Source organism: Sceloporus undulatus, chromosome 1 (assembly GCF_019175285.1).
Source record: "Sceloporus undulatus isolate JIND9_A2432 ecotype Alabama chromosome 1, SceUnd_v1.1, whole genome shotgun sequence".
NCBI lineage: Eukaryota > Metazoa > Chordata > Lepidosauria > Squamata > Phrynosomatidae > Sceloporus > Sceloporus undulatus.
The window spans coordinates 170,777,250-170,798,901 of record NC_056522.1 but is presented as its reverse complement, the minus strand read 5'-3'; the positions used below and the strand labels follow the sequence as shown (position 1 = coordinate 170,798,901).

Below are 21,652 nucleotides of genomic sequence, written 5' to 3'. Positions count from 1 at the left end.
AATCCTGTTGAACTGACTCCTGTTAAACTATAGAACTCCAACTGGAGTAGACTTATTGAACCAGTGGGGTTTGTTGTTGTTGTTGTTATAGTTTATTTGTATAGCACTGTAAATGTACACAGTGCTGTACATACAAATGATCAAATCAATAAAAATAAAACCTGCCAATGGCATACATTCTACAAAATACGTATAAAACAATAGGTAATAATATAAAATAGAATTGGTTAAAATAAGCAGGCAACAATTTAGATAAATATTGTCTCACCATTCAGAAATTAATTCAGGGGCTTTGCTCTAATTGGGCATACTTGTAAGATTTTGCTTCTGCTTTGTGTGATCAAAAAGTGCTGGACAGAACCTGAAGGAAAGCGGTAAACTGCCTTGTGTCCCAAGTTCTTCATACTTTTTGTTGCAGATGTGAACACTTCCGTACTATGTTCCAGTCGTACTGGAATGAGGATATGAAAGAAGTGATAGAAATAGACCAGTTTTCCTATCCAGTATACCGTGCTTTTCTTAAGTACCTGTACACAGACAGCGTTGACCTGCCACCTGAAGATGCTATAGGTAGCACTGGGGCCTTGGGCAATATTATGGAAGGGGGAATAAGATGTTCTGGGGAACTGAAAGACAGATGAAACAAATGTCCCCAGAGATGCTGTGAACTGGGTACACTTAGTCCATAACTGCTGAACCTCATGAGCCTTAGTTTTACTGGGAGGACTGGAACATGCTGAAAATACTCTAGCAGTTTTTGGTGCCTCTCTCCTCTCTCTTGACCCTTGATCTTGGCATGTAGTGAATTGATGGGAGCAGAGGATCTTGCTTCAAATGAGTTGCCCTATGTGATATATTTTTTTAAATGGTTGCTCAAAATTACAATCTGCTTACATAGAGAATATGTACTTTGAGGAAAAGGTTTACACCAAAGTCCCATGATTTTGCTGAGTTCTGTGCTCATATACCCCAATCTACATGCCTTTCCTACCACTGGAAATTCCTCTTAAGTGGAGGTACCTTGTATAATTGTGTTCTGCCTCCTGTTGGCTGTGGCAGGGGGGTGGTTTCATTTCTTCAGATTATAAAAGGCTTTTAATCTTACAGTTCTGTTTTCTGTGGTCCAAACCACACTGCAGTTTGAGACTGCTTTAACTGCCCTGTCTCAATGCTAGGGATTTCTGGGAACTGTAATTTTGTATGACATTTAGCTTTTAGAGAGCTCTGGTGCCAAAATAAACTACAGTTCCCAGGATTTCCTAGCATTGAGCCAGGACAGTTAGAGTGGTCTCAAACTGGATTATTTCTGCAGTGTACTTTGGATCTAAGTCTGATAGCCAGTGACAGAGCAATGTTGCTTTGGTTCTGTAAGGGTAGAGGAATTTAAAATGTTAATATGGCATCTTGATTTCAGGGCTCCTGGATTTGGCTACATCATACTGTGAAAACAGATTGAAAAAACTGTGTCAGCATCTTATCAAAAGAGGAATCACGGTGGAAAATGCTTTCTCATTGCTCTCTGCAGCAGTGCGCTATGATGCAGAGGTAAACTAGAGCTTAAACTTGTTAACTGGGGTGATAGAGCCTCCAGGGATGGCAGTGACTGCTTTGTTTCCCCTCCCCCCTTTGCCCCAATGAACAACCACCACCAGATTATGCAGCCTTATAAACAGAAATGGAATCCATGTAATCTCTTCCGTAGATCCATGAAGAACAACAGTTTTGTAGGAAAATGAATACTGTAGTTTAGTAAGCAAAGATGACTTCATTGAGGTTGTTAGTTAAGAACAGTTTGGTACGCTCTTTTTCTTTGCGTTTCCAGCACATAGTTTTCAGGCAAGGAATCTCTTACATAGAAATCACTAGATGCTATCGCACTTGAATTCTTGATCACCATGGAGGCTGTCAGTGTCAGCTGCTAAATTTAATTTGGATGATCAATCAGACTATGTGTATGAGCCTTTTAACTAGCATATTCAGATATGTCTGCCTTCCCCAACTCTTTGGTATCCAAATGACTTACATTTTATATCCACTGACGCCTCATCCTTGCCCATGCTAGCTGGAGCTGATATGAATTGCAGTTCAAGACATATTCAGAGAATCATCACCAGTGACTGCCCTTCAAACAGGAGGGAAGACTTTTGTTTCTTCTTCGTGGTCTCTGCGAATCATACAAATTGGTTTTACTGCGCCTGCGCAGTGCTGCTCGGAACCTACTGGAATCACTGGGGAAAGTTAACTTTGCAACATTTAGAAACTTTTTGGCGGTAACTCCGCCCACCTGCTCTTTTCCCCAGTTCCTTTTTTCCGCCGCGCTAGCTGCTTCAGGGAACTTTGCTCACTTTAGCTTGCAATCGGAATCACTTTCACTTTTGACCTCAGACTGTCTTTTGACCATTCTATTGTCTCCCGCCCCTGGTAACTTCGGACTTTCGGACTGTTGACCTCGTTTTGGACTTCCCTCTGGCTTTGACGACTTCGGAAATCATGCCCGCACTGTTCAAGAAGTGCGATGTTTGCGGAGGCAAGGTCCAAGATCCGCACTCCTCCTGCCTCCTGTGCTTGGGCAAGGACCATGATGCCAAGGCTTGCCTGCTCTGCAAGTCCCTCTCATCTCAAACCCGGAAAAACCGTGAGTCCCGGTTGACTTCTGCGATTGCCCTGGGCAAGGTACAGGAGGGAGGCTCCCGCCCGGCATCAGTCCCATCGGCCGCTCTGCCTGCTTCGTCGTCCCAGGCCAGCGTGTCCAGTGTGGTGTCTGTCCCGGCCGGGACAGAGGCTCCCACCACCTCCGATGTGGCCCGTGGCTCAAAACCGCCCAGCGCCACCGACGAACCCTCCAAGCGCCCCCAGAAAACCTCGGGGACTGAGGGTTCCGAGCCCAAGGCGAAATCCGGGAGGAAACCGTCCCCGGAGGGCTCGCACGCGAGGGAACGGACGGAGGCGGAGGTCTGGCTCGCTTCGCCTTCGTCTTCCAAGGCATCCAAGGCATCCCGACACGCCTCCAAGCCAAGGGAGCTGTCTTCACCTTCGGGAGCGACCCCAAGGGCCCAGCCCCTTGAGAAGGCTAAGTCTCCAAGGCCTTCCTCATTGGGAGCTGCCGTTCTGCTGGACCTCCTGGAGAATCCCTTCTTCCCTCCTGATGATCCAGCCGAGACCCCGAGATCAGGAAAGAAGTGCCACCGGAAGGAGGCCGAGGGGGACCCAGCGCCTAAGAAGTCCAAGCGGCCAAAGGATCATGCCGGGACTGACTTGCCTCCCAAGGCAAAGGACAAGAAGCGCTCCCCTTCCAAGAAGGCCCGCACTCCTGCAACTCCCTCCATCCCGGAACCCGCTCCTGAGGTACAGCCGGTCCCGGTCCCGGACACTCCAGTGCAGCCCACCATGGACTTCGTCCGCACCGCGGAGGACACCGCGACCGGTTTCGCACGCGTGGAGTCGCCTCCGGCCTTCCTCCACTCCGACGATGGGGACAATGGCGATGATGGCTGTGGAGAAGGGGCCCCGGACTTGTTTTTCGACTCGGAGTCGGGTCGATACTTCATGTCCGTTCCAAGAGATGTGGCCATCAGAGAGTTCACCAGGCTCAATCCTCGCCCTACGGACTCTCAGGAAGGCAGACCTGTCCAGTCGCTTCCGAGTGCCTCCATCGTGGACAGACCCCCTTCTTCACCTACGACAGCTTCTCCAGCAGCACCCCGTCGTCGGCTGGAGCCCTCGACATCTCACATTCCGGTTCGTCTGAAGTCCCGGGTCAGAGTCCCAGACATACCACTCACCTCGGACACAGACTCCGAAGATGAGCCTCTGCCTCAGAGGATGCATCACCCTGAGCCATCGTCTCCATCGGACGACGTGCGCACCTTCAGTGAGCACGTCGTGAAGATGGCCAGGGCCCTGGACATCGAGCTCTCCTTCCCCGAGGAGGAGGCCCGTGACCCAGTGGAGCGTCGGGTACACGGACGTGTACCCACACCGCCTTCCATCCCCCTGCTGCCGTCCCTGGAAACCATAGTCCGGAGGTCCTGGGACGCCCCGGGCTCCCTGACCGGCTTGTCCCGCAAGATCGACTCGCTCTACAGGGTCGCTCCGGCAAGCTGCACTTGGTTGGCCGACCACCCCAAGCCGAACTCGGCCATTGTGGAAGGGGCCCAGCACAGTTTCGTCCCGAAGCAGGCGACCTCCCTCGTCGACCAGGAGGCAAAGAAAATTCGGCGGCATCCCTCGCGGTGAAGGCCATCAATTACAACGCCTGCATGGGGGCTTATATTCAAACCTTAATGGAGCGGATCTCCCCCCTCATCCCAGATGTCCCAGACGAGATCCAGAGGCATCTGGTAGAAATCCGGGATGAACCGCATTCCATCGGGAGTTGGCTCATCACCGACTCCAGGAATGTGGCAGACTGTGCGGGAAGGGCTATGTCGGCGCCGATGGCGCTTCGACGACATGCCTGGTTGAGGTGGACGGACCTCAACCCCAGCGTCAAGGTGGCCATCGAAGGGACCGGGCTTTTCCATGCCGAAACCGACGACCGCCTGAACAGGAAGTTCAGGATGAAGGCGGCGGCGAAGAAGCATGGGATGTCCTCCGCATCCATCTCGCCCTTCCGAAAGTGACAGCGCCCGTGGCAGCCACAAGGCCAGTCGCAGAGAACCTTCTCCCAGGATCGGCAGTCTCAGCAGCAGGGCTCCCAGAGACGCCGCTATCCCTCGCAGTCTTCCTCCTCCTCTGGCCGTCGTAACTTCCCGCCTCGGTACCGCAAGTCCCGTCAACAGGACACCGACCAGGGGAAGAAAAGAGCCTGAAGGGACGCAGCGCGCTTCGTCTCCCCTTCGCCCCTCTTCTTTTTGGATATTTTACGGCCCTTTGTTAACACCCGGGCCTCAATAACATCGGACTCATGGGTTCTCAGCATCGTCCGTAGGGGATATGCCCTCGAGTTCCAAGAGCTCCCTCCAACCAGAGCCTTCATGTCCACTCTCCCCTTGGACACCCTTCTCGATGAAGTGCGCACCTTGCTTGAAAAGGGGGCAATTTCCCCATTGCCACCCAACCAATGCCCTAGGGCCTTTTTCTCCAGGTACTTCATGGTACCGAAGGCGGATGGTGGCATCAGGCCCATCCTGGACTTGAGACAATTGAACTTGTTCCTTGAATACCGTCGCTTTCGAATGGTAACCTTGGCTTCCATTCTACCTTTGCTCCACCAGGGCCTGTGGTTCGCAGCCGTCGACTTGAAGGATGCCTACTTCCACATCGGAATTCGGGAGTCCCACCGGAGATTCCTCGCCTTCGCCGTCGGCTCCAATGCCTACCACTACAACGTGCTTCCCTTCGGCCTTGCCACGGCACCGAGAGTCTTCACGAAGTGCATGGCACCGGTGGTGGCATACCTCCATCAGAAAGGATTCATAGTCTTCCCATACCTGGACGACTGGTTGTTCGCCGCCGATTTCCAGCAAGAGCTGCAGGAGGCAGTCTCATTCACCTTGCACCTCTTGGACTCCCTCGGACTGGTCATCAACCGGGAAAAGTCCCACTTCACACCGACCAGGCAGGTCAAGTTCATCGGGGCCATCCTCGACTCCGAAAGATGCTCCGCCTTCCTCCCTCCAGACCGTTTCCAGGCGCTGACGAAGTCGCTCAGGCCTTGGATCTCTCACAGAAGGGTGAGGGCCAGAGATGTCCAAGTCGCCCTGGGCCACATGGCATCGACAACGTTTGTCACGCTGTGGTCAAGACTCCGCCTTCGACCTCTGCAGTCCTGGTTCCTCTCGGTCTTCTCCCCAATGGAGGACCCCCCCATCCAAGTGGCTCATGGTACCAAGACTGGTAGCTGCTTCCCTGAGATGGTGGCTGGACTGTCACAACGTCTGCACCGGGATGCCCTTCCATCAGCCTCAGCCCCAGCTGACTCTGACAACCGATGCTTCCCTGGAGGGATGGGGCGCCCACCTGCTCGACCTGGTCATCAAGGACAAGTGGTCTGCCCAGGACAAGCTTCTTCACATCAACGCTCTGGAGATGCTAGCAGTCGAAAAGGCACTGAGGGCATTCGAGTCAGCTGTCACAGGCAAGGTGGTCCTCCTGAGGACGGACAACACCACCGTGATGTTTTACATCAACAAACAGGGAGGCACCAGATCCAAGACTCTGCTCAACCTCACTCTCCGCATCTGGGACTGGTGCATCCAGAGACAGGTGCTCCTCCAGGCAATTCATCTTCCCGGAGAGCACAACGAGTTGGCAGATCGCCTCAGCAGATCTCCGTCGGTGTGCCACGAATGGAGGCTCCATCCCGAGTCGGTCAGCAACCTCTTCGACCGGTGGGGAACTCCCCGGATCGATCTCTTCACAACCAGATGGAACAGCCACTGTCCCCAGTTCTGCTACAGGAAGCGAATGGACGGATCCCTCGGAGACGTGTTCGCCTTCCTTTGGATGGGAGAGCTGCTCTACGCCTTTCCTCCCTTCCCCCTCATCATCAGGGTGGTGTCCAAGATGACAATGGACCGATCGCATGCGATCCTGATCACCCTGTGGTGGCCGAGACAGCCTTGGTTCGCATCCCTTCTCCACCTCTCCAGGAGATGCTTTCTGTGCCTCGACCCCCGTCTGGACCTGTTATCGATCCAGGACGGACGGATTCTCCATCCGGACATCGAGAGCCTACTGCTGGTGGCCTGGAGGATACAGCCCTAGCCGCCCTGCCGGATGCGGTGAGGACGGTAATCCTGGCTACATGGAAACCTTCCACCCAGCGGTCCTACGCCCTGAAATGGAGCCTCTTTCTTGACCAGAAGGGCCTGTCCCCTGCTCAGGTGTCCACTCCAGTGGTGCTGGAGTTTTTGATGGCGCTTTTGGATGAGGGTTTGTGCCTCTTTATGTGCCATCAAGTGCTATTTGTCTGCCATTTGTGCCAAGTACCATTTCGGGGGGAGGGCTTCCTTTTTCAGGGATCCCTTGGTGTAGGGGTTCCTTAAGGGATGTGCCAATTTGCATTCTCCCGTGTCGGTACCAGCACCGGCTTGGAGCTTGGAGGCGGTACTGTCCGCACTCCAATCCAAGCCCTTTAAATCGATGGCCACAGCGGACTTGAGACTATTGACTTGGAAAACCGCCTTTCTTGTGGCCATCACCTCTGCCCGCCATGCGGGCGAACTCTGTGCCTTGCGAAGGGACCAGCCCTTCTTAAGGTTCCACAGGGACAAGGTGGTCCTCCAGACAGACATTACCTAAGGTTGTGTCTGCCTTTCACATGTGCCAGAACATTGTTTTGCCTACCCTCGCTTCCAATCCGACTTCGGATGCGGAGCGAATCCTGCACTCTCTTGATGTCAGGAGAGTGCTGGCGTTTTACCTGGACAGAACTGCTGCCTCCAGTCAGTCCAAGAGACTTTTCCAATGCTACTCAGAACCGAAGAAGGGGCTGCCCGTGTCTGCGCAGAGGTTTTCCAAATGGGTGGCTGGTACCATCCACCTCTGCTATGAACTGCTGGGTAAACCTCTTCCTGGCAGGGTTCGGTCCCACTCCACGAGAGCAGTGTCAGCATCCTCTGCATTCCTGTCGGGCATTCCCTTGGAGGATGTCTGTAAGGCTGCTGTCTGGTCCCAGCCATTGACTTTTATAAAGCACTATAGGCTGGACACCAGAGCCATCTGAGATGCAGCTTTCGGGAGGGCTGTGTTGGTTTCAGGGTTGCATTGATTGCAATATTGATGGTTTGTGTTTTCAGTGTTTATGTACATAATGCCACTGTTTTACATTCTGTTGAATGTTGGTTTGCACAGTTCCAATGGGATTGGTCTTGCATGACCTTTGATCCCCTTCTCAGGTTCTGCAATGTTATTGCTGTGTTGAGTTTTTGTGCTTGAACAAAAGACTGACTCTTTTTATGGTTCGAGGTGTTTATTGTTGCAATAAATATACCTTGGTTTACCATACCTTTGGTTTCAGGACACTCCCTCCGCCGCATACCTTAGCTTGTCAGTCTAACCCATTTGTATGATTCGCAGAGACCACGAAGAAGAAGGACAGGTTGCTTACCTGTAACAGTATTTCTTCGAGTGGTCATCTGCGAATACATACAAATCCCACCCGTCCATCCCCTCAGTGTCCTGCTCTTATTGGCTCTTCCATCGCCGGCTTGGCGGAAAAGTTGCGGAACTGGGGAAAAGAGCGGGAAGGCAGGGGCCTTATAACGGATGGGCGGAGTTACCGCCAAAAAGTTTCTAAATGTTGCAAAGTTAACTTTGCCCAGTGATTCCAGAAGGTTCCGAGCAGCACTGCGCAGGCGCAGTAAAACCCATTTGTATGTATTCGCAGATGACCACTCGAAGAAATACTGTTACAGGTAAGCAACCTGTCCATCACACAGTTGAGTCCTGGGGCGCACACTCTTCAGTATTTTTATCAGTGACTTAGATGATGGGTTAGAGAGAATCCTTATCAAGTTTGCAGATGAAACAAAACTGAAAGGCAGCTAATACTGTACATTGGAAGATAGGAACAGAATTCAAAATAAACTACTGGATTGGAGTGAAACTAATATAATTAAGTTCACTAGGACAAATGTAAAAATTATAATTTATTACATAAAAATCAAATGTGTATGTATGGTGGGGGGATACTTGGCATAGCAGCAGTACATGTGAACAGCATCTAAAGATTATTGTTGATCATAAGGCAAAACATGTACTAGCAATATGATGCTACAGTAAAAAAAGGCAAAAAATTTTAAATTTCCATTAATAGAACCATAGTTTCCAAGGCAAAGGAAGTATTAGTCCCACTATGTTCTGGGATGGTGTGAGATTAGGAAACCTCGGGCTAATAATGATCCACAACTGACTTATTGTAAAACAAAAAAGTTTATTGTAAGATACACAGCAGAAGTAACCTCAAGCACGTCTTTGCAGAATCTGAAAGCACAGGGAAAAATTCCTTCTTTTAAACCAACCCATGACTCTATCACCATGGCAACCAGCCATCTTAAGCTTGAAGGACCGTTACATTTTAGCACAAGTTTTCACAAGCCCCCAATGTCCCGCCGCCTTGACATCGTGGCACATCACCATCACCTTTAATCTCAAGGAATTTGGCACATATTTTTTTCCCTTTACACCAAACCCCATGCAACGTTTTTTGCAGTTCAGCCACCAACTCTGGTAAGTCCTTATCCTCCCCATATGCCTGGATTATCTCCCCCAGCAGAGGGTTTAGGGTCTGGGTCAGTTGTTCACTCTCACGTTTGGACTGGCTGCATGTCGTCACCCCCAGACTGAGCTGTTGAGGGGTGAATAACACCTGCTTTTCGGGTTCCTCCCTCCCTCCAGACATATGCATTCTGGACAAGGCATCAGCCAAAACATTGTTCTTTCCAGGGATAAATTTGATGACAAAATTGTCATGATGCTGATGCTGTTTGGGGCTTAAGCGCCTTGGCGTCTGCAAGGCCTTGAGGTTTCGGTGGTCAGTCCACACCTCAAATTGGTGGGGCGCACCTTCTAAGAATTGCCTCCATGACTCTAAAGCCTATTTTATTGGAAACGCTTCCTTTTCCTAGCAAGGCCAAGCCTCCTGGGTGGAGTCAAACTTTTTGGTCAGGTAAGCGCATGGTCTGAGCTTTCCCTCGTCATCTTTTTGTAGCAGCACAGCCCCCACGGCCGAGTCAGAGGCATCAACCTGTACAATGAATGGCTGTTCGGGATCAGGGTGCTTCAAGATGGGTTCAGAGCTGAACAATCGCTTTAGTGCCACAAAGGCTTCTGTACATTCTCTAAACCAATTAATTTTAGTGGGAGGTTTTGGCTTGTCGGCCCTGTCTGGGCTCGACCCAAGCTCATTTCCCTGTCCTTCGGTTTTGGTCTTTAACAAGTTATGGGCAGAGCCACCTGAGCAAAGTTGGGATGAACTGTTGGTAAAAATTGGCAAACCCCAAAAATCTTTGCACTTGTTTCCAGGTTTTTGGCTCTCGCCAGTTCATAACATCCTGAACCTTATGTGGATCCATTTGGAGCCCCTGCGTGGATACTCTGTATCCCAAAAAATCCAAATTATCTGTATGAAAATGGCACTTAGACAATTTTACATACAATTTGTGTTCCAGCAATCTTTTCAACACCCTTTTTACTAATTGGATGTGGCTGTCCAAATCTTGGGAGTAGATCAGGATATCATCCAGATATACTAACACCTCATCAAAGAGCATGTCATGCAGCACTTCGTGGATCAGCTTCATGAAACAGGCAGCCCCCCCCCCCCCCCCGATAAACCAATGGGAGAACTAAATATTCAAAGGCTCCTAGTGGACAATGAAATGCTGTCTTGTATTCATCCCCTTCCTTAATTCTCACTCAGAAATATGCATCCCTCAAATCCAACTTAGTGAAGATTTTGCCTGTGGACAACCACCTCAACATGTCATTCATTAAAGGCAAGGGGTATTTGCTGCAGGTGCTAATGGCATTTAAGTTTTTGTAATCCGTCACCAGTCTGAGGGACCCATCTTTCTTTGAAAAACACTGGAACCCCAAAAGGTGAACTAGAAGGCCGAATAAAATCCCTGGCTCGGTTCTTCTCAATGAATTCTTTCAGCATGTTCATCTCCCTGGGAGTCATCGGGTACATCTTGGGCTTGGGGGGAATCGCCCCTGGGCTAATCTCTGTAGCGCAATCAGTATCCCGGTGGGGGGGGGGAGTCATAAATCACGCTCTCTTCAAACACTTCTTTCAGTTCACTGTACGCTGCCGGGAAAAGCACTGGCTGCAGTGGGTCCGCCAACCCGGTTCTACTATAGAGCCCGGTCAAAGTCATGGTCATGGCCCGGTTGGTGGCAGAGATTGGACCTTCATCTGGGCTCACATGTCCTCGGCACCCTGGATCACTGAACACCATCTGTTTAGTCTTCCAGTTGATCTCAGGGTTATGGAATTCCAACCAGTCTATGTCCAATACCACATCACATCCATGGGTGGGTCCCACCACGAATTGGATGTGTTCCCAATGATCTGCAGTTTTTAAGGTTAGGTCTTCAGTTTGCTTCTGAATATGTTAACCCCCCATCAAAGTCCCGTCCATTTGGAAAAACGGAATAGCCTCCTGTAGAGGCTCTTGGCCAATCCTTAGGGCTTGTACCAATCTCTGGCTTATTAAACAGTGGGTACAGCCTGAGTCCAATGCGGCCAAGATCTTACTGGTAGTCCCTTTGACTTTATGTCCCAACTTCACCTCCAAGAAGTAAAGTGGCACTCCCCCACTCACCACCTCTGGTATGTCCCGTTCCCGCGGCTGGTCCGCTGGGCTTTTGCTGACTCACTGCTCTCTTTGTTCTGGTTGAGCCGCCTGCCCCGCGTTTCCCCTGCCTCCTCCTCCAACGGTGCTTGGCAGTGTTCTAGTCGCCCCTTTAGTGCTGGCTTTTGCCGGGCATGCTGCGATCAGGTGGCCTTTTTCCCCACATGCCAAGCAGAGCCCCAGCCTCATGCGCCGCTGCTTCTCAGTCTCCACTGCAGTTTTGGGCTTGGACGGCCCTTCCCCTGGGCCGCCTGGCCCTCCAGCCTTCCAGCTACACACCGCACCTTTTCGGCTTCATCAGGGAAGTACTCTCCCCTGGTTCGCATGAGCTCCATGACCTGGGCCAGGAAGAAGGGGAGCTGTTCGGGGTCCCCGTTGAACTTGGCTTGTCTCTTCCTGCATTGGTTCTTCTTGAAGCATTTAGTGAGATTCTGCAAACTGTGAGATTTGGCAACCTCAGGCTAATGATCCACAACCAACTTACTGTAAAACAAAAAAGTTTATTGTAAGATGCACAGCAGAAATAACCTCAAGCACATCTTTGCAGAATCTGAAAGCCCAGGGAAAAATTCCTTCTTTTAAACCAACCCACCACGGCAACCAGCCACCTTAACGTTGAAGGACTGTTACATTTTATCCCACATTCCAAACCCCTTAGCAGGGCCCCATCACCAAGCCAAACCTCACCCTTAATATTCCACCTTATCTTCCCAACTCCCAGCACTATGCAATATCTCAACACACAGAACTATCTAGATCAATATATATATTAAATAACTGCATAGTTCTAACATTATATTTGATCTTAACTGGTTCTGACAGATGGTCAGTCTTCATCTGGGGTACTGTGCTCAGTTCTGGATGCCTCATTTTAAGAAGGAGATAGACAAGTTGGAATGGATTCAGAGGAGGGCAAAAAGGATGATAGATACTGTATGGAGAACAAAATATGGAGTTGGGCATGTTCAGCCTAGTGAAGAGAAGACTACGGGGTGACATGATTGCCCTCTTTAAATATCTAAAGGGCTGTTGCAGAGAGAAGAGAGTAGTATTCTAATTCTTATTTATTTTCAACATAAAGAAGGAATAAATTATTCCTTCTCCAATCCAGTTCTTTTTCTTTTGGAATTCTTTTTATCTTTTCCCTAGAAGTCAATTTTTTAAAAATACGACTTCACTACCTACCTGCTCCAATACTTCAACATTTAGTCATTCACCAACGACCATGGAATTAAATAGCTATCTGTTGAGATTTTTGGGGTGGGTGATCCTGGAGGGAAAGGTTGCATGGGTTGGGGGTTGTTTAATTTTTCAGAGGGGGAACAATGCTATGTGAGACAGAATGATCTGTGCATGTGTATTTTGACAGTGAATGAGAGTGAGCAAAGATGGACAAGTAGGTTTGGCTTAATCTTCATTGAGAGAGAGAAATGGAGGAGGGACACACCATTTGTGTTTTAGCAGTATAGTTTCTGTTAGCTAGGTGTTTTACAGCCAGTATGGATATTAAGGGGCAGGAATCACACTGGCAGATCACTTTCTGGTGATCTTTTGTCTCATGATACCAGACTTTCCCTGAAGACATCAGAAACCCATTAAATGATCTGTCCCTGGAAACTTACAGAGTCCATTAGGTCCCTGAATGCTCTGAGTGGTTTTCCAGTAGAAAGAGCTGATGATTTGTCATTGACCTGACAGGTGTGATGGGCTGTTGGCTTAGTCATTCCTGTGTGTTTTTTCTCTGCACTGTGGGGTTCAAATGGCACTCTAGTTTACTGAGGAGTGCCCTAATTGACCAAGGAATAACCACAATGAACCTTGCTCAGCAAGAGTCTCTAAGAGGATCTGAACTTTTGATTTTCCACATGAGGAAAGTGATGATAAAACTGGTAGTGGTAGGTGCTTCCCTGCTTGTATATTGACGCAAACCCAAAGGTGTCATGTTTGAGCTGTGCTTATTTTGCTCTCTTTGAACAACACCAGCTCTGCATTATTTACTTCCCTTGTCTTCTCTGTACAACCTTGTATCCAGAGATGACAGTATCCCATTCACTCTGTTCCAACAGATTTCTTTTGTGTCCATTGTGTTTATATTCTAACACTGAGCACTAAAGCACTAAAGCACTGAGCACCTTAGCTTGAAGGTTTTTAGTTTTAGCAAAAAAAAAAAAAAAAACCTACATCCATTCAGTATCTTTAGATTTCTTTGCCTTTCCCATGTTGCCTTTTGTCCTCCTTTGTTTACATGCTTGTAGCAAATTCTAACTTGGCTCCATATGGGCATTGAAATACCTTTTGCATCCTATCCTCCAGGGATGAATCAGACCAGAGTAAAAGTTCTCCAGATCCTTTCAGCTCTCCCCTAGGTTTGGTTTAAAATATACTCTGCCACCTTTGATATGTGCCAGCATTCTGATTCCATTCCAGCTCAAATGGAAAGTTCCTGCCCCTTACCTCAGTCTTTCATTCACACACTGAGACCTCACAGTTTTGTTCAACTATGTGATCCTGTACATGGAAAAATTGCTTTTCAGAGAAAACTATGTTGCAGGCCCTTGAATTCACCCTTCTGCTAGCAATCTAACTTGGCTATCTTCCAAGACATGGCTAAATTTACTGACATCAGTGGTGCAGATGTCTATAATTGCAGACTTCATTCCAGCACTTCTCTACTCTGTGGCCCTTGTACATCAAGTTTTTGTATTGTATTGAGTTTTTGTCCCTTTCCAAAACTGGATAGAATTGTTGTGTTGTTGTTGTTGTTGAGGATGGAGACTAGAACATGGAACAATGGATGCACACTAAGGAAAAGAGATTCCACCTAAACATTAGGAGGAACTTCCTGACAGAAAGCGCTGTTCAACAGTGGAACACACTCCCTCTGAGAATGATGGAGTCTCCTTCCTTGGAGGTCTTTAAACAGAGGCTGGATGGCCATCTCTTGGGGATGCTTTGAAGATGATGATGATGATGATGATAATAATAATAATTTATAACCCGCCTCTCCCTGTGTTGGATCAAGGTGGGTAACAGCATATAAAAAAGAAAACAGTAAAATCAAAGGCACAGAAACAGTGGATAAAAGTGCACTAGACTCCAGATTGACACTTCCCCCCCCCCCCCCCCGCCCCCTAAAATTAATATTAAAAGCAATTACCAAACAATGGGCAATAAAGTCAGTCAAGAACGAATCAGTCCGAAGAGAACAATTTAAGCTAGTGGAGAGTGAGCTTAGGGGATCAATTTGGAAGACCACCGGAAGAGATCCATTTTTATTGCCTTCTTAAAGGCCTCCAAAGATGTTAGTTGGCGGATCTCGTCCGGCAGAGTGTTCCAAATTTTTGGAGCAACAACAGAAAACATCTTCTGGGAAGTAGTTACCAGTCTAGTTGTCTCTAACTGCAGTAGGTTCTTTCCAGAGTACCTGAGAGTGCGGGAAAGATTATATGAGAGGAGGCGTTCCCTCAGGTAAGCTGGACCCAGGCCATGTAGGGCTTTATAGATAATAACCAACACCTTATACTGAGCCCGGAAGCTAATAGGTAGCCAGTGAAGGGATTTTAGAATAGGTGTGATAGAATCAAACTTGGAACTCCCAGTCACCAATCTGGCTGCCATGTTTTGGACCAGTTGCAGCTTCCGAACATGGCATAAGGGTTGCTCCATGAAGAGCGCATTGCAGAAATCAAAACGAGAGGTTACCAGCGAATGTACAACCGTTTCAAGGTTTTCCCGTTCCAGGAAGGGTCGTAGCTGGCAAATCAGCCGGGGCTGATAATGGGCACTCCTGGCTGTCGCATCCACCTGGGACGACAGGTGAAGCGATGAGTCGAGGAGCACCCCCAAGCTACGAACAGTCCTTTAGGGGAAATGTGACCCTGCCCAGAACTGGGGATCTTATCACCATTCCCGGATTGAGATTGCCTATAGCGAGTACCTCCGTTTTATTTGGATTCAATTTAAGTCTATTTTCCCTCCTCCAATCCATTACTGACTTCCGACAGTCATTCAGAGGAGAGATGCCATCCTTGGTCACTGAAGCAGTCCGAGACATGTCTCTGGATGATCTCACCCAGCGGCTTCATGTAAATGTTGAATAGCATTGGCAACAGTATCGCACCTTGAGGGACACCTGATCTGAGCTCCCTCTTGGCCGAACAGCTGTCGCCTGTTATGAGTTCCTGCATGGCAGGGGGTTAGACTGGATGGCCCTTGTGGTCTCTTCCAACTCTGATTCTATGTGTGCCTTCATATTGCTACTGACTTATGGTGACCCTAAGATGAACCTATCTCAGTTTTTTTTCACAAGATGTGTTCAGAAGAGGTTTGCCATTGCTTTCCTCTTAGCCTGAGAGATTTTAACTTGCTCAAGATCACCCAGTGGGTTTCTATGGCTGAGTGAGGATTTCAACCTTGGTCTCCCATAATTCTAGTCTGACACTACACCATGCTGGCCATTGGAGCATTACACCAGTGTACTTCCAGGTTTGTGTAAGGAGTATCACCTTAACGCAGGCAATCCCCCGTTCACCACAGTGCAGTGGGCTAGCTTAAAGGCCATTTCAGAATGGCTAGGGGAATAATTACGGGACATGGCTGCTGGTGTGGAAGATCATTTTTCTGCAACAGTTTAGACTTACCTGATGGAGCAGAGCTGGAAGAAACTCGGATTTTGCAAGATTTCATCACTGGTGTTTTAATTCTTGAACTGTAGGTTTCTATAGGCTTACTCTCATCAGATTTACTGTGCCTTTGTTTTGGCTTCAGGTGACTATTAGTAAATTAAACGCTGACTTAAATGCACCAGCAGACAAGCACAATTTATACAGGTGCGTAACATGTTTATTGAACTCCTTTCTGCCTTGATGCCTTGTCACTGGATTCCTCCTTGTGCTTGGAGCTAGTGAAAGCACCTGTTTTACCAGCTGTGCTCTTATGTGTTGCATTTGTTTATTGGTTGCATATAATACGTATACCTTTCAAACTCAAGAGTAGCACAGTGATTTACTATTCATATCTCATGATTAATTGCTTTGTTGAATTTTTAAAGAAATTAATCTTTAACTAAGACTTTCAGTTTGTTTCTTTTGCCACTCTTAATGTGGCCATCAAAGACATTATACTGTGTGATGGTGTGTGTTTAAAGCGAGGAAGAGAGAGCAATTGCCTGTTCTATACAATAAGACAGTTCTCTAGCAGTATTCAGGACCTAGTTGAATGAATGTATTATCATGAGAGACAGATTTTGTATTTGTATTTTTTTTTTTTTTGGAATAAAGAGCACTTACAATACGTATCTGCTGTATATTGTAATTTTTACTGTGTCATTTATTAACACAGCATAGTCATAGAACATAAGATAAGCATCACTGAATCAGACCAAAGGCTCATTAGTCCAAAATTCTGTTCCCAGAAGTCAACCAGCACCATGTCATTGTTGTTCATCTTCCCCAGCAAATGGTATTGAGATACATGGAGGTAATAGATACCTTCATGAATAATAGCTGTGTGAGAGCCAGTCCTCTGCATTTGTTCAACCACCTTTTGAAGATATCCTGCTAATGCACTGAACCCATAGCAAAAACATCCATGCAGAAGGCTGTCCAGCCTGTCTTGAAAAAAACCAGTCAAGGGAGTATCCCGTTCTACCTCATCTTCTGAGATAGTCTGTTCCTCTACCAAAAGAGCGCTTGCTGCTAGAATCACAGAATCCTAGAGTTGGAAGAGACCACAAGGGCCATCCAGTCCAACTCCCTGCCATGCAGGAACTCTCAAACAAAGCATACCTGACAGATGGCCATCCAGCCTCTGCTTAAAGACCTCCAAGGAAGGAGACTCCACTACACTCCAAGGAAGGTTCTTCCTAATGTTCAGTCAGAATCTCCTTTCTTGCAATGTGTATCATTTGGCTTGAGTCGTACCCTTTGGAGCAGAAGAAAACAAACTTCTCCATTGACTATACATTTTCTGCCACAAGGACAGGCACAAATAATTCATTCACTGTCTCCTCCTTTAGTGCTATAACAGCCTTGTCGTTCAACATTCTAACTGCCCCTTTAGTCAATTTCCGGTGCTGATAAATGTAAAGAACATTTTATTATTGGTCTCGACATTAGCAGTATGGTCTTCAGTTGTCTGTTGACATTTCTTTTGTGTATTTTCTGTGTTCTTGTTCTCCATATTTGAGCTTCTATTTTGTGAAAGAATTAATTCACCATTTTGGTGTTCTCTTGGTGCCACCTTTCCTGAGTCACAGTGTACATGTTAGCTGATTTTGTGATTTTATGTAACTTGTGGAAATATGTTTCTTTCTGGACTTTCCAGTTGATTTTTTTTTTAATTTTATTTTTTACAGTTATGTAATGAATACTAAATCAACAACAACAGCAACAACAAAATGTTCAAGCAACATTTGAGTTAATAGAAAAACACATATAAGGGACACTTACCAGGCAATTTCATTAGGGTAGTTATATCCAGGTAGTGTTGTTCGGATTAGGACAAACACAGAAGTTCACTTTCTGTGAGGAGCCTTTCATGATGTGTCAAGATCAAGCAGAAAATGTCTCTCCATAAATCTGCAATTCTTGAAAGTGGTCCAGGCAAATGTGAGGTAGCAGTAACATAGAAGTTGACCAGTCCTCATAAAAAGGAGTGTGAATTGTTTTATCCATTGCAAGAATTGATGGAGTAGGAGAGTTTTTCCAAGTAACCATGTATTCCAAACTCTAGTCCACAATTTTTCCAGTGCTCAGAAGTGTCTTCCAGTGAGCAGCTATTTCAGTTCTTGTAGCAGCCAGAACGAAGGTGATAAAGTTTCTATGTTTCAGGGCACCGATACAGCCTCCACAGTGCATGCGTTACAAAGAGGACATAAAATGTAAAGTGGAAACTAAAATAGCAACAAAACTATCAGAGAAACCAAATAAACTTTAAAATCTGCCTTTGTTTAAAAATTATGTACCCCCACGTACAAGGAAGTTTTCATCACAATTTGCATGTATCTGTTGGTTTGTGGCTTGAAGAAAGAATTGCAATTATGGTACACTTGGAAGTGATTCCTTAATCTTGAATACCTAACTTTTTAATGCTGTCTTTATAATAACATTGGTGAGTAGTGGTGTATTAGTACATTTAGAAATATTGAGGCAGTCAGCATGACAAATTGGCATGGGCATGGTTTGGAGAGAGTGCAACACACCAGGCAGCTATGGCGTTTCACTTCTCACCCGCTTGCTCACTGTATTACATACCTGCATAAACATCCATGGGGTTTTCCTGGTTTCTTTTCCTAGCACAGAAACACTATGTAAAAGTCCATGAAGTACTGTAGTTCTAGATGAGTTGCTCCCCTGTGCCCTGTGATTTTAAAATAATAATAATAAAATGTTTAAAATTGTCAGTAAAGTTAATGGAAGGCTTTTTGTTTTGTCTTGTGTCTAGGATTTAGAAGAATTCTGCTTTAAGTTTTGTGTCAATCACTTGACCGAAGTCACTCAGACAGCAGCCTTTTGGCAAATGGATGGTTCTCTGCTAAAGGAATTCATTGCTAAAGCCAGTAAATATGGAGCATTTAAGAACTGAAAGATATTAAGGTCCAAATGGTACAGCTATTGCTGGTGTGATTTCATGCACTTCTCTCTCATGATTATCATTGAGATATATTACATGTTGTATAAAATTATTTGTTCTTCGGCTGGACTTCTACAGGAGCTCCAAATCAAGCACTTATTATTATTATTATTATTATTATTATTTTGGCTTGGGGGGCTCTACCTAGCTGGATGTTTCTGTTGGACAGCTTGGGGGCAGAAAGAAGAAGAATTAAGAGGGATGAAGAAAGAGACTATAAGATTCTGGTGCCAGAGGTTAGGCTTCTCCAATAGTGACCTAGTAACGTATCAGTGGTAACTCATTTCAAGTATTACTAAGACAGCTGGCATTGAGACACTTCTACAAACTGAATTATGTGGAAGTGGGAAAATTATGTGGAAAATTTCAATCTTAAATTAATGTCTCCATTCTATATAATAAAAAATTTACCACTTGAAAGGAGGGTGTCTAATTATGAAAAGCCTGGGTTGTACAAAGGATTGCTTGTGTCCTTGCTAAGATTGTGAGTATTGCTATTTGGTCCATACTTTTCATACTGCTTGGTTTATTTGGACACATTTGGAAAAGGGCTTGGGTAATATGAAGGTTTCAGTAAAAGGCTTGGTAACTGGTGAATTTAACTGTAATTAAACTGTGCAGTGATTTTTAAGTGTAACTGGTCATTTTAACTGTAATAAAATTGATGGCGTAGAGATTGAGAAATTGAGAAGCACTTAATAAAACAAAACTTGACTTCATAAAACTGACTGCCTATTGGGGACAGCTTGTTTTTTAAGATGTTGTAGTCAAATCCACATTGCTTTTTTCTGATTTTGTTGATGCTTGATTTTGTTGCCTTCCCTTTGCCTGTTGAGTCACTGATTCAATTGCCTATATAACTAAATTTAAGTCAAAAAATTAACCTTAGCTGAATCTCCAGCCTGCGTTAGAGGGACAGACTCAGTCACTCTTTCCTCCACAGTTTACTTCTATTTCTGCTTCTTCTTTCTCATTCTCATATGTTCCCCCCACTGCCTCCATTATTTTATGAAATTAAACTATGAATGTGTTTTGGGTAAAGGGATTGCACATCTAGTTGGAAGGGCAAAATAAAACAAAACCTGCCAGTGATGGGAAAAGGTTCAACAGAACAGAAAAAGAACACTGGACTTTGAACTTCTGCATCATTGGCTGCCATGCAGGGAATAATCCATGAGATCCATGAGTATGTGGATTGCTACTCTGTGCATCCAGAGAATGAGCCTCAAAGGTCATCTAGACCAAACCTCTGGATATAGGAAGATTGTTGCTACATTATTGTTATCCATGCTTTAGCACTATCCAGGCCAAATTGAAGCACTCCAGGACTTCCTGATGGTGAGCTGTTTTGACAGTGGAACACGCTGCCTCCGAGTCGCCTTCTTCAGAGGTCTTTAAACTGAGGCTGGATGGCTGTCTGTTGGGGCTGGGGGGCTTTGAATGTGAGTTGCTGCATGACAGAATGGGAATGGACTGGGTGGCCCTTGAGGACTCTTCTGACTCTGTGATTCTACAATCTACAGCTACTTTTAAAGATTATTCAGAAATAATCTTAAGTGATTTGGATGCAGGTTGCTCCCAAGGCTGACCTTTAGTAATCTGTCCACAAGTGCCCTAAGTGTTTTGTCCAAAGTTTGTATAATCTGAACACTTTCCCAACTACTTATGAGGTGGGGGGGAGACAGGTTTTCTTGGGCACGTTACAGAGCGCCCAAGAAGGGCACTCTGCCGCCGCCAGTTGCTACGTCCAGGAACTGCAGCGGCCAAACCGCATGGTTCCTGGACGCAACAAGAAAGAAGTGCTGAAATGGCACTTCTTTCTGGGCCCCAGAAGTGGCGCCGTGAGGCGCTAGTCGCACACTTGCGGTGTCGCTTCCGCCGCGCGACATCCTGACGCTATGCGTCCACAACGTCAAAATGGCGGCCCCCGTGTGGACGGGCGCCGCCATTTTGTATGGGCTCAGTCCGTATTAGGGTTGTCAAACTAACACGCCCCTTCTCAACCCTAACACGCCCCTTCGGCGCATCTGTAATGTGCCTTAGTATCCCATTTATCTAATTTTACTGGACACAATTATTAATTTTTTTAACTAATTACTAACTGGGCAAATAGCAGCTTTTCATCTGAAAAACAGCTGTACTGAAAAAGATTAAATGTTCTTTCAGCTCTTCATGAGAGCCCACACATCTACTTTGTAAAAACTGAAGAGAGATTATGACTTCACATGTCCTAGCATTACAAACAGGCCCTTTGTAAAGGTTACTATCCTTCACACATCCTCCCATAAGTATATGTGCATGGAATTGCCAGCCACAGGACGCCCGTTTTTCTTTTTTAAAGAGTTTACATCGAATGAGAGGAGCTGCATTTTTTTTCCTCTCCATAAAACTCGATTGGGCTGAGCAGAGTGCTGCCCCCAAGGATGTTTTTGTGGTCTCTTTATGTTCCCTTTTTTCCTGCCAAAAACCAAAATTTTAAAGGTAAACACCCTCTTCTGGAAGCACACAGGAGCATTTTAAGAAGCTATTATATTAATAGCATATTTATTAATTAATTGGCTGTAGCACCCCTTGAACTGTTTAATGTATTTCTGCCCCCCCCAAAAAAAAAACATATCCTTGATATCCTAGAATATCAACTTTGCCTTCATGACTCACAAGCTTGTAAAATAAAAGACATCCGCCTACTGGAGTGAAAAATTGCCTACAACTCTGCCTTC

The 21,652-nt window shown here is 46.4% G+C and overlaps 1 protein-coding gene across 7 annotated transcripts in view; it reads left to right on the top strand.

Moving 5' to 3' along the window:
• The window catches only part of RCBTB1 (RCC1 and BTB domain containing protein 1), a 56,158-nt gene extending 34,529 nt beyond the window's left edge, over window positions 1–21,629 (top strand). For 3 of the 7 annotated variants that reach the window (XM_042450396.1, XM_042450438.1, XM_042450430.1), the window contains 3 exons: window positions 419–570; window positions 1,415–1,545; window positions 18,744–21,629. In XM_042450396.1, coding sequence (XP_042306330.1) covers window positions 419–570; window positions 1,415–1,545; window positions 18,744–18,884 — 424 coding nt within the window. In that variant the 3' untranslated portion in view covers window positions 18,885–21,629. Of the gene's footprint in view, window positions 1–418; window positions 571–1,414; window positions 1,546–16,067; window positions 16,130–18,743 lie in introns of those variants that run through there. The other 4 variants (XM_042450406.1, XR_006102054.1, XR_006102055.1 and 1 more) reach the window with 4 other exon arrangements.
• The last annotated feature ends 23 nt before the right edge of the window (window positions 21,630–21,652 follow it).